The 12,319-nt window shown below is 44.8% G+C and overlaps 3 protein-coding genes across 3 annotated transcripts in view; 2 read left to right on the forward strand and 1 right to left on the reverse strand.

Moving 5' to 3' along the window:
• The first annotated feature begins 7,631 nt into the window (after positions 1-7,631).
• On the forward strand, positions 7,632-8,259 carry LOC128707708 (histidine-rich glycoprotein). The gene is made up of 3 exons (XM_053802666.1): positions 7,632-7,646; positions 7,738-7,968; positions 8,059-8,259. The coding sequence occupies exons 1-3, from the start codon at positions 7,632-7,634 to the stop codon at positions 8,257-8,259; spliced, it is 447 nt and encodes a 148-aa protein (XP_053658641.1).
• A 682-nt stretch (positions 8,260-8,941) lies between these two features.
• LOC128708589 (uncharacterized) lies at positions 8,942-9,523 on the reverse strand. The gene has a single exon (XM_053803568.1). It carries the CDS (start codon positions 9,521-9,523, stop codon positions 8,942-8,944), a length of 582 nt encoding a protein of 193 aa, XP_053659543.1.
• A 2,311-nt stretch (positions 9,524-11,834) lies between these two features.
• Positions 11,835-12,319, forward strand: part of LOC128710292 (histone-lysine N-methyltransferase trithorax) — a 106,908-nt gene continuing 106,423 nt past the window's right edge. Inside the window, exon 1 of the mRNA XM_053805342.1 lies at positions 11,835-12,305. Coding sequence (XP_053661317.1) covers positions 11,835-12,305 — 471 coding nt within the window. The remainder of the gene's footprint in view (positions 12,306-12,319) is intronic.

The following is a 12,319-nucleotide window of genomic DNA, read 5'->3' on the forward strand; positions in this document are numbered from 1 at the left end:
CTGCAGAGAGCTCATCGTCCAACTCGTAGATCTCGTCATTAGAGCAGCTCCTCCATTATTCTTTCGTACAGGACAAACGGGAGCATATTTTCTTCTTGACATTTTCCCCCTCAAATGCGACTAAGAGATTTCATTAGTTTTGAACAATGATCATGCCTAAGAGGAGGCTCCTGTGAGTATGAAAATCAAAGAAAACCAGGCCTCATTAGGTTGTTGTGCCGATCAAGAAGTCCCAGCTTCCATCGTCGCAAAACGTGTTTTGAATTGTGAAATTAAAAAATCCGAACGGAAACTTGTTTCAGACCAACAATCTTTCGCCTACGGAGTATAGATTCTACGGAAAGAATTTGAGCTATTTTAACTGTTTTCTTTCACAGCGCTATTTAAGAGCTAGTGCACCGCTAATGCAGCGTTAATTCAGCGCTTGTCCAGCACTCTGGCTGCCCTTTTGCAACTGTGGTGTTAGTGCTTGGGAAACCCGCAAAACTTTTTGCTACACTTCAACCGTATACCCCAAAGCATGAGCTTTCATGCAAGGGATAAGAGCTTCGGAAAGCTTTCCGCATAGTTCATTCCTTTTGAAGGGTAATGAATGACCGGTTTAAGCTCACGATGGGTAAATGTGATAGAAAACGTTAGTAATTGTTGTTTTTCAAATCAATTTTTTTTATATAACTTTTACAACTTATTTATTTAAACATTAAATTTCATGTTCATATTGTTTTAAGAGAATTCTAATAGCTTGATTTAAAAATAAGTTAAAAATAATTATCCAACTGATCAAACCTCTACGAGTCGTACAGTCAAAAACAAAAACGTTCATATGAATTATTTTCCCATAAAAAGAATTATGTCTAATGTGAAAAAATAATAAATCTCTTAAAAGTGCCTTCATCTATTTGTTTAGATGCGCGAGACAAACAAGCGCAAGAAGTGCTGCAATACAAACAGTGCACTAGAAACCCGAATGAAATGAAAGTCACCGTGCGCTGCATCCACGCGACAGCAGCGAAATGGGAGAAACGCGTTTCCTGCGCGGATTATGCAATGGCGGACAGGATTAAATGCTGACAGTGCAGCCCGTGTGCTAGGGTGAGAAGGAATTATGAAAGGCTGTAATAAAATTAACCAAAGTCACCACTGCCAAAAACAAACGAAAAAAACGGTGCTCCTATGCGGTGTAACCCATTCGAGAGCAAATCCATCCCTGAGGGCTGATCGGTTTTCCGCTCCAATTTGGATCGGCTTCGATGGTAACCTGCACGGTATGCCCCGTAGCATAAAATTGGCAGATTACGAATGCAAAGCCGGATGCGATAGCTGCAAACAAAGCGGCTCGCTATCGATGACACAATTTGGTCATTCCTTAGCTCCTCTGATATCCAGGCCAGATTGGCCTTAATTTTGGTGTAGTAATTTGAAGAGCTTTTGAGAGTTTGTTTACAGATTATTAGTTTGTTGTTGTTAAGATGCAGTTATTTTGGGGAGGAGATCAACATTATGTTACCCTTTAGAAACTTCAAGCCTGAAAGTCACCACGGTATGATAATTACCAATTATTTTCAAATAAATCAAACCATTATCTGCCGTACACATGCTCCCCCACTTTACAAGTTTGCAGCGTATTAATTCGTTATGGGATTGATAATTTCGTGATTATTACTTTATGCACGTGCAGAAAATGTGCAAATCAACTGCACAACTGCACACGAATGCTACAGGTTTTAGCAAAATTGAGCACGTTCCCACACAACATACGCACGCGGGGTGATACTTGCTTTCCCGGGGTTTGTTTCGACCTGACCAACATAAATTATGTCGCTCCCTTTCGCTGGCACTTCATTGCGATGCGATACCCGAATGCTGTCAACGTGCATTAATTTTCCATGTCAATCTTGTCACCTGCCACAAACGAACAACTAAACTGACCTCCTACACTAACCCGGCTAGCCGTTTACCAACGGCGCACGTTCACAACTGGCCGGATCGGGACGGGGTTTTTTCAGTGTTCACTTCCTGCATAGCGGTGGCTCACCCTCGGCTCGGCGAACCCTCAACACTTTTTCACTTTCATCCAAACGATCAGCATTCCAGCATGCGTCCATGCGTGCCAAACCCTTAGCGCATACAAACTTGCGCCACTCGGGAATGCAAGTGGTTCGCAGAGCGAATCGCGCCAGACCTACGCCAAGCCACGCTTGGACGATCATTGAACTTGACATTTCATTGCGTAATCCTTTTCTTCCCACCGACGCGGACTGCAACGGTGCCCGTGCGCAAACGCGTGTGTGCGCTCACACTCTCCCAATGCTGCAGTTTGCAGCGTTCGCCCTTTATTTTGACCCTTTTTTTTTCCTCTCCACACGCGACCTGCAGACATCATTACCGTTTTGGCATCCAGCTGCACGGAACCAATTTCTTGCGCTTCTCTGCTCATTCCGGCACAAACCCCCCCCACCTTTTCGCTTGCAAGCGATGCAGTGCCACACGAACGTCAAGCTTCCGACTTCCGGCTGTTGCTCGCTGGCTGTGAGACTGTGGCGGATCGGATCGATAAATGCCGTTTTCCGCAAAAATAAGCACCCAACGATCGCAAAGGCAAGGCGACACGGGTGCAACGTGTGTGCGAAGCATGCAGCAGGCCGGTTTGCCGCATTTTAGTGTTTCGCATTACAGCTCACGGTTCGGGTTTTTGCTTCTTAATTAATAACGGTCGGAGTGCTGGTGCATGCGAAATGACATTGTTTGTTTTGCGTTTTGAAGTGTGTAACTTTTAATTGGACGGCGCGAGATGTTGCGCAATGCTAGCGGATTGAAATTAGTAACTGATGGGAGCTGTTTTACGATTTGAGTGTAAAATATACTGCTTGATCGAAAAGAAACGAAATGAAAGAACAGAATAAAGAAAGTGTAACAACACAAAGCAGGAGTAAAGGAAGCAAAAATGTGCGAAAAGGCAATATTAAAACAAAACAAATTAGAGCGAAACAAATTTACTTAACGCGCTAAATAGAATGTAAAATAATTTAATAAGACATCTAATATTGAAAAGATCGATAAAAAATATAAGTAAACAAAGCAGAAAAACACAAAAAGTAAAAATTAAAACAAAAACTCACAAAGAACAGCAAATGTATCAAAAATTTACTTCAAGAGACATAAGATATTGAAAGGAATAATAAAAGGACAAAAAGTGAATGCAACAACACAAACTACTAGTCAACAAAGCAGAACAGCTCCAAAAAACAAAATTAATTCAAAATTCTTTAATATATAAAAAATTAAGTAAAATGCAAAACACGCTTAATAAGATAAGATATATTTCTTATCGCAAAAAAAAACAAAGAAACAGAAAAACAAAAGTGTAACTGTGCGAAAAAGAAGTAAAAGTGAAAAAAAGCACAAATCATTAATGTAAAAACAATTATTCGTAAGGAAAAGTAAATGCATCTACAATATAATTCATAAAGGACGCAATGAGATGAAAAAACTAGACTAATGAAATGTTAAAAACATACGAAGCAATGAAAAGAATAACATGAATTCTAAAAGCAATGAAGTCAAACATTAAAAAAAAAACAATAATTATAATTAAGCCCGTGAGGCTGCTGTCAGCTAGTGCGTTTATAGCAGGAAACTCACAGCAACATCGAGATAGGGCGAGAGTGCCACGCACATTCTAAAGAGCTACAGGGCGGTTTATCGCACCGAAACAGGTGGAAAGGTTTGTCCTTTCCTTTTGTCTGCGCCAATCGCTCATGGTCCATGGTTGAATGTGCTTCACGCGATACTGTTAATATGCACGTTGCGTGGCCACTGAACAACGGACCCGTACACCGCCTCCTTGATCGATAGGCAGGCAAACAGAAACAATTAAATTTAGCTGTGCATAATAAATTGCATGAATGTCTTACCCTGTTGGGTGGATTTACAAGCAGTTTGGAAGAGACGGCCCATTTTGGAACCCCTTCGAAAATCGGAAGAGGGGTTTGGTTGGATGTGCTGCTGCTGACCGTACGATGCAGTTCGATGCATTCTTTTATAAGTTTGGGGCCATTAAATTGTGCATAACGTGAACAATTTAACTGCCTCCCTTAATTACTAGTGGCCAGCGAGCGACTTCTAACCTTCCGTTTAGTTTGTTGAGGCAATGAACTACTCACCATAGATACACACCTGGCTCTAGCCGATTATCCGCTTAACCACACTCCGTACGAGGGGTATGTCCGAGGCATGAAATCGTCCCAAATACACATAATCCTCACAACACTTCATAATGCAACCGGATCAATGCAGTCGACCCCGTTTGGGTGGGTGGGCGCTCCATGTAATGCGCTCTTGTGGCACCTCCGCACATTTATGCAACGCGGGGACCATAAAATTATACAAACCAAGCGTTTGCGGGAGGAAAAAAAAAGGCCCGCTAAAACTCAGCCAAGAAAGAAGGGCCACTGACAGGTTGCAAATGGACTCTCGCTAGGTCTTGCATAGTGCTCCAGCATCATAATGATGCCGATGCCGAATGGAGCTAGAAGCAGGAATTCGAGCGTCCGCGAGGGCATCAGTAATTACATGTGTGGCGGAGAACTAAACATGTTTTCCGTACCTCAATGGACCTCAACCTCAAGGAACTACTTTAGTGAGATAATTTGAATGACAGATCCGAGTTACCTGATTCCTATCTAGTGAAACTCATCGATGCCCTGTCGGACGCACTATCAATTTCATCTTCCGAAGCTGTCCCTTTATTCTGTCAGTTAAGCAGTTATGGTGGCTCTTTTTACAGCTTCGTCCGTCTACCTCGTCAAACGCGCCAACAAAGGGAACTGCAAGAGAAAGAGCCCCGAAAGCGTTCTTCGTGGCCCGGGTTACTCTTGCTGTTACGCAAAAAGGGGGGAAAGAGTTTCCCCCTTCTTTCACCCGATTCCTGAGCACAGTGACGTATGGGGATTTCACTTGCGGGAGAACCATTTCTTCGGTTGCAACTATAGCACCTCCATTTATGGATTTTTATTACAGCAAGGTGTAGGAAATCTCCCATCGCCATTAGATGCCGGCGCCTAATTCGCGAGCTTTAACGGGCTCACCATACGTATACGTATCGGGTGATCACACAACCCGATCGCGCCCATTACGTGATTCTTTTGTCTTGCCCGCCAGCTCCCAAACTATACCTACGGGGACATGGGAATCGGTATCGGGCAAAATGGCAACCCGTCTGCGCGGCCGTCGCCATAAGCCCTTGCACTTTTTTTTTTCATTGGCTTTGGTTGGTTCGATTTTCAACAGTGCGCATCACGATCGCACGATCTTCGCTTGGGTACGCGCGCGGAGGTGCCATAGATCTGAAGACTGCTTATTTTCATCACTCAAAATTGGCACATCGATTATGATTGCAGCTGAACGGCCGGGGACGTTGGAATTGGTCCAATGGGTGGTGATGGAGGTGAAAAACATTGCATGAACCTTTCTGCACACTCGCTATCAATTACTGTGCACTGTCTAAAGTCGTGCATTGTTAAGCGCCATCTAGCGGCAAATTTGTGAGAAGCCAAGCGGTCGTTGTTGAGCGTACAGTTTTAATAGAAGACTCCTTGAAAAGAAAATAGATTTTACTTAACTGATTAATTTGATTATGTTTCTCAATGCAAAAGGACACACGTTGCGGGGTAAATGATTAATCTGCTATCGCAAGCAATGAGATGCTTCCGGTTATTAGCAACTTATCTTCTATTACATTCCACGCCTCCCAATCACATGGTTCACGCAATTTGCCATGCCCCATTAGAACTGTAAACGATCGCGCTCCAGTGTTGGAGGGTGATGAGACCAACAGCCATAAAGCAGGAACCTGCAGCGTACTTCCGTCGAACACATTGCATCGGAAAACCAAGGTACGCGGACCGGTTTATTCGGTACGATCAATTTGCGTTCCACCTTCTCCGTGGCACCTTCGTCATGACAACAACATCCAGACAAGATCAGCAGTGTAAATCGGAAGAGTTCGAAACATTTCCTGTTCACTGTGAGTGGATCATACGTGTACGTGGTTTAGGGGTTTGTACTTGAAATCACATTACGTATTGCCTGCGATCACCAATATCGTGAACATATTCTAGAGTACTTAGTACTTTCCTACCTCAGCAGTCATGATCCCAGTTGATTTGTTGATTTGTGTGTTTCTGTAACATCGGGGGATTCCAAGCCGTCTCTTGCTTGGTGAGGACTACCACCCTTTGATGGAAACTAAGCCGCGGAACCTGTCAGCAGCAGAAGAAAGTAGCCGATCGGTCGATCCACTTCCAAGCTGCAGGTTATTGAAGATGGACCGATGACCATGGGTGCTTGTCATCGCAACGCGCTCCACTCGCTCCTGCAGGTGGCTACAGTAAAAGATGGCCATCAGACAAGTTAGACGCACATGTGATGATGAAAAAACCAGCAACGATCGTAGAGAGAAATGGGCTTTCGCCTCCGGGTGGCCCTACGCTACGTTTCGCTTCACTACGCGGGACATCACTGCGGTGCAGCCGCTGGAACTGTCGCTGTCCGTCAACAGGCGTCCTCCCCATTGCTGGCCGAAAGCGTGGCAATAGTTAAGCTTGTTCATGAGAAATCAATTTACTGGTTAAATTGGACCGATGGTTCGTTACCGGTCAGGGTGTTTTACAGGTGATACGATAGGGCCAGCATTATTATTTTCGTTGCGGGATGATGTGTTATGGTTTGCTTTGCGTAAGATTTTTGGTGGTCAAAGCCATGCTTGGGAGTGAAACGAAAGTAAAACCAAATCATCTCGGCGCCATTGTGTCATATGGTGGATAGCGTAGATGTTGAAATGGGTCTAATAATTTGTTGTTTCTTTCTATCTCTCTCTCGCTCTCTCTCCGGTAGAGTAAGTACTTTAACAGAGATCATGTTTGCGCTGTACTGGACAAGGTATAATTGGACGAGTGTAAAACACTATACATCAAACACATGATCTCATTACCTCAGGGATCCTAAAGGGACTACCAGTTTGTTCATTCGGCGTACGACAATTAGACTCATTTTGTTTGTTGCGACGTAATTTGATAGGGTTTTTTTTTTGCTGTAAGTGCAGTAATTTCCCCGTAAATAAGATCATTTTTCACTGTTTTCCCACATTAGGTAACTACCGTTTTTGCGGATCGGCAAGTATTTTGTAAGGGCTTTATGTTTTGAGTAGGAATTTTTTTTTAAACACTGGAACCAGATATAGTCTTTGGTAGGGAGTATTTACTATTATTCTCAAAGAAGACCCTCCGTTACTTCTTCCTGCGGTCGAATTCCCGTACGCGTACCAGTGCAACCGTTTACCAGAGCCGGGCTCTCATTTTCATCGCATTCACTTTCGCTTTCGCCCGTTTGGAGCGGTTTTCCATCACCACCGATTGGTGCACGGCTCCAAACAACGCCGAACCGCTCGTTAGGAGGGGCAAACTACTATAAAGCCCCTTAACGGTAGTCACCGTAGACATCACAAACCATCGCAACCCGTTCGCGTGCAGACGTTAACATTTTTTAAGCGCCAGTTATTGTGATCATCGTGATCGATCGTTGTTTTGCAAGTTTCCGTTTCCGGCTAGTGTGATTGAAGAAATCGTACCGCAATGTTCAAATCAATTGTGAGTAATGTGTATGTGTGTGTGTGTGTTGTGTAAAATTCGGGAAAAAGGAATTGTGGTTTGGATGGTAATTGTCCGTGTATCTTCGCAGATTTTCGTGACGCTGTTCGTGGGAGTGTGCTACGCTGGTTTGATCCACCATCACGAGGATGACGATGTGTCGGAAACGGAGCATCATCACAACATCGAGCATAAGCATGCGACATCACACCAGAGCTTCAAGTTCCACCACTTCCATGCCGTCCCGGTGTACGTAAAGAAGGAGGACCAGCAGTTCCTGAAGCATCCGGTGGAAATTTCGGGACTTAAGCATAACCTTAAGGTGTGTACATTTCCCTTGAAATTCGGGATACGGGAATCGGGAGAATTGAACCCCTCACGTATATTAATTGACCGTCTGCTTTCCATCCAGATCGTGCACCCTGAAACCGAACAGCACCACGGCCACGGACTTACGCTGGAGAACCATAGCGAGTTCGAGAGCAAACTGCACGGTGGACACGGATACGATCTGGGCCATGCCGGTTCGGAACACATTGGCCAAGAGCACTACGGTGGCCACGAGTACGAACAGCACCAGTTCGGACACGAGCTGGACGAGCACGAAGAGTGAAGCTCCTAAGCGTAAAACACGTTGCGCGGTTATTACGCATCGCATGTGTAAAATGTGATATAGTCATTTAATGTTTAAATCACCACCCCTCCCATCCATACCGCAATGGCTAAAGATCATAAGTATTAATCCATTTTTTTTTGTTTCGCGTTCATTTGTTCGTTTGTAGCCAACACATTCATTCGATTCATACAAAACGGAAGTATTATTGCACCCCCGGCTGGTGCTGGTGGTGTACACAAAAGTTCAGTAATTTAATGAGCCACGTTTTCCGCCAAAGTGTCTGCTGTCCTTTCGCTGTGGAAGCTATTCAGGATTAAATGTTATTTGTTGTTAATCCTTTGTACGATTCACGGGCAAGTATTCAGAACTCAACAAGAGCCAAAATCGAAAGCAGTCACAATAGACCGCCTTTTCACAGTTCCAAAAGCGACTGAAGGAGATGAACTATTCAATGATCACCAATAAAACGTACTAAATCTAACATGTTGCAATAATTTCCAACGAATACTATATCACACTCCCTAGCGATTGCTGTATATTGACAGTTGAAATATGCTCTTCTGGATTGAATAATATATTAAGCAGTTAGGAATATTCGTTCTATTACAATGCAATCAGATACACTCGCTAGTTAAGTAAAGTGTACAACCTCTGTGCGCCCCATTGATGCGTACTATACTTATATATCTTTATCCTGCTTTTTCTTCTGCGCCAGACGATCTTCCAACTGATCCAACCGGTCGGTCATGGCTTTGAGCGAATCCTTAATCCCACTCTGAATCTCGCTGTAACGTTGCATCGCAATGACGAGACTTTCCTCAAGCAGTTCGTTTGCCTGCTTCTGCTCGCTCGCCGTCGTAGTCATGGTTTTTAGCTGCTCACTAACGTCGGGCAGGTTGCGAAAATATTCCGCTCCCAGCGTAGGTTCGAGGGATTTGATCTTCTGTAGCGTTTCGAACGTACCGGCCAGATCATTCGCTATCGTGTTGATGTACATTTCTTTTGCCTTGATGTCCTGCTTTTCTTCCAAGTATGCCGGATCTAGGTAAGCTTCCAGCTCGTCTTTGCGCTTAAACGATTCCAGAATCGCACCGCGGGCCGCACCATCGGCCAGATGACCGGTGCTTGCGGATGGAAGGAAAGATGAGGCGGACAGGATGGCTTCGGTTAAGTTCTCTGCTTGGCTTCCATCGGTTGGCAGTGGGCCGAGCAACTGGTTTAGGTTTTCAATCCGCTTTTCAATCACATCCAAAGCATCCATATTGCAGCTGAATCTAATATCTGTAAAGCTGAAAATTTGATACCGTTAGAAATTGGTGAGGTCATCCAGAAACTATCTTCTGATTTTTCAGGTCTTCGTTAGCATTTCAAGTACGTGTGTAAAGAAAGAGAACTTACAGCTAGTGTGAAACACAATACTTGATCTCAAGAAACACTGCGAATGCGTAGAAAAGGGGAAAAAGGAATTTAATTTTTAATTTCACGATGAAAGTTTTTCTTGCTTCAATGGTAAACAAAATATTTTATTTTGCTGTCAATTCGGAGACATGCCAGAAATTCGTACCCAACTAACCCAAGGTTTATAAATGCATGGGGCAAATTTTGTGTTGTTGTTTTGATATTTACAATCGAATGTTTTGAGTGAATCCACTAAATTTTCAAGTTGAACGGGATTAAAAATTGCGAATTAGGCAAAGGCTCTTCTGACAAAACTTTCAAGTTGTAATGTACTCATTACAATGTTTTCTGATAATTTTACAGCAAGAAACTACAATCAAACAGATTTTAGACTAAAGCAAAGAAAATAGTCATTTCGTCAATTTAAAGGCACCCTCAATCGATCACACTTTTGTATAATCGTTTAAGTCACGCCCGTTTAGGCCGAAAAACGATTCTTTTTTCTAGAAAAATGTGACCAAACTGTCAAGAAAACTTTGATTCAAAATGGGCACCGCAAAAACACCCGTGGCACATGCTGTCATGCATACACCGTGACAGAAATGTCAAAGTGACAACGAATTGAGAGAAAAAAATGCTCACAGCCGCAGAGAGCTGTTCGCTCATCCATTCGCAGGCTATTTGCGCGTTTTCAGTCGCACAAGACAAACAAGTCACGGCAAGAGAGTACGCACCAGCAGCAGCAGCAGCCGCAGCAGCGTGCCATTGAAAGCAGCAGCAGTGAATGTGAAGCAAAAAGAAAAGAGCCAAAATAAAAGCAGCCACTGCACACTGTTCCATTCACGGTCAATGTGAGTGATGTGCGTATGTGTTTCGTGGTTTATGGTGTGTGAAAGTGTGCTATCAAAACAGGCACGTACGGGTGCGATGCGGCGACCACCAGCGGGCAGCATCAGCAATCCGTACCAATTGCTACGGGGATAAAGATATTTCTGTGTGCGTGTCGAATCTATTGTTCTAATCGTTGCCGTGTTTTTTTTTTGGTGTGTGTGTGTGCTGTGCAGTAAGAAGAGAAAGATAGTGTTTGCGGTTGCCAGTCAAGCAATCGGGAAAAGAAAAGAAAAACAACACCCGGGAGCAGTAAAGCAGCAGCTGAGCAGATTAACAGAGGCTGCGAAATCCAGTGTTGTAATCCCAGTGCCGTTGCGTGCGTGTGTGTTTGCGTTTGAGAATGTGTGCGTGCGTGTATGTGTGCGCGCATATGTGCGTGAAATAAAAAGGCAGTGTGTGCCTGTACTGCCCGGTGATGTGTAGTGTTTGATGGAAGGAGCAAAAGCAAAAGAGCGCAAGCGAGAGAAAGAGAGCAGCTGCGCCAAAAGGAGCAAAAGAGCGTAGATCTAATTTTCCACCAAATAAAAAAAAGTGTACACAAAGCAGCGGCCAACCAGCCAACCTCTTCTTTTTTTTATTGTATGTCATTCCGGCCCGTTCGTCACACAATCTGTCGTAGATAAGGAATACACGTATATAAATTGTTCCACACCAACAAAATAACGTGAGCGCAAAAATTGGAAAACCTCCTTTCTCGCACGGTGCGGCGTGCGTGTGTGCCTCGTGTGGGCATTTGTGCGTATGCCACTGTGTGTGAGCGCGTGTGTGTGAGTACGCGCGCGTGAGGGAGCTACAGCGAAAGAGGTGCGATAGTTGGTGCGTGTGTGTACGTGCTCTCTCGAGAGGTTAATCGTTTGTCGTCAGCCATGTGCCATTGCGCTAAATGTTGCTGCTATTGCTGTCGTATTAAAAATAAAACCGTGTCATCTCTGTGCCGTTGTTGATCGGTGCGATCACATACATACGTGTGTGTGTGCTTTTTGTTGTGTACGTGTTGCTGTTTGTGTATTGTGCGAGAGTTTTTCGACATATGCACAACGGTGCGTGTCGTGCAGAGTGCGTAAAAGTCGATCAACTTCACCCATATACACTTAGCGTGTACGTTCTTTTGCAAAACGGGAAGGTAAATACACCCCCACCACACCACCACCCACAACCACATTGCGGCAGCACGGCAACCCCACGGTCCGCCGGTGGCGGTGGTGGCAGCGAAGAGGAATGTGCAGCAAATTCGCGCCCGAACGCAGCCGTCCTCCAGCCCGCAGCCGACAAGTCCGACGACCATGGGAAAGTCCAAGTTTCCCGGCAAACCGTCGCGTTTGGTGAACAAGAAGCGCGTCTCGGTGTTGTCGCCTACCGGGCTCACGTTAAGCGATGAGGACAATCAGGAGAACAGCGGCCAGCAGCAGCAGCAGCAAGGAGTTAGCAATAGCGCATCAGTTGCTACCGTTGCTGCCAGCACAGTGGGAACGTCGTCGTCGCCTTCTTCGACCGCCTCGTCATCAACGGTATCCATGCGAACGAGCGAGAAACTTTCCACGTTCGCACAGCGCAAAGAGCAGCAGCAGCACTCAGCATCATCTGTGCCCGGTGCTGGAACGAAAGGTTCGAAAGCTACAGTGACAAGCAATGGTAGCAACAATGCTGCGGCCAGCAGCACCACAACAGTGTCCTCGCAGTCATCGACGGAAGGGAACGGGAATGGTAGAAGAAATGGCGCTGATAAACATACGTCCGGAGCTGCTGCATCAAAGGTGCGTTCGATTTA

Source organism: Anopheles marshallii, chromosome 2 (assembly GCF_943734725.1).
Source record: "Anopheles marshallii chromosome 2, idAnoMarsDA_429_01, whole genome shotgun sequence".
In the NCBI taxonomy this organism is placed as follows: domain Eukaryota; kingdom Metazoa; phylum Arthropoda; class Insecta; order Diptera; family Culicidae; genus Anopheles; species Anopheles marshallii.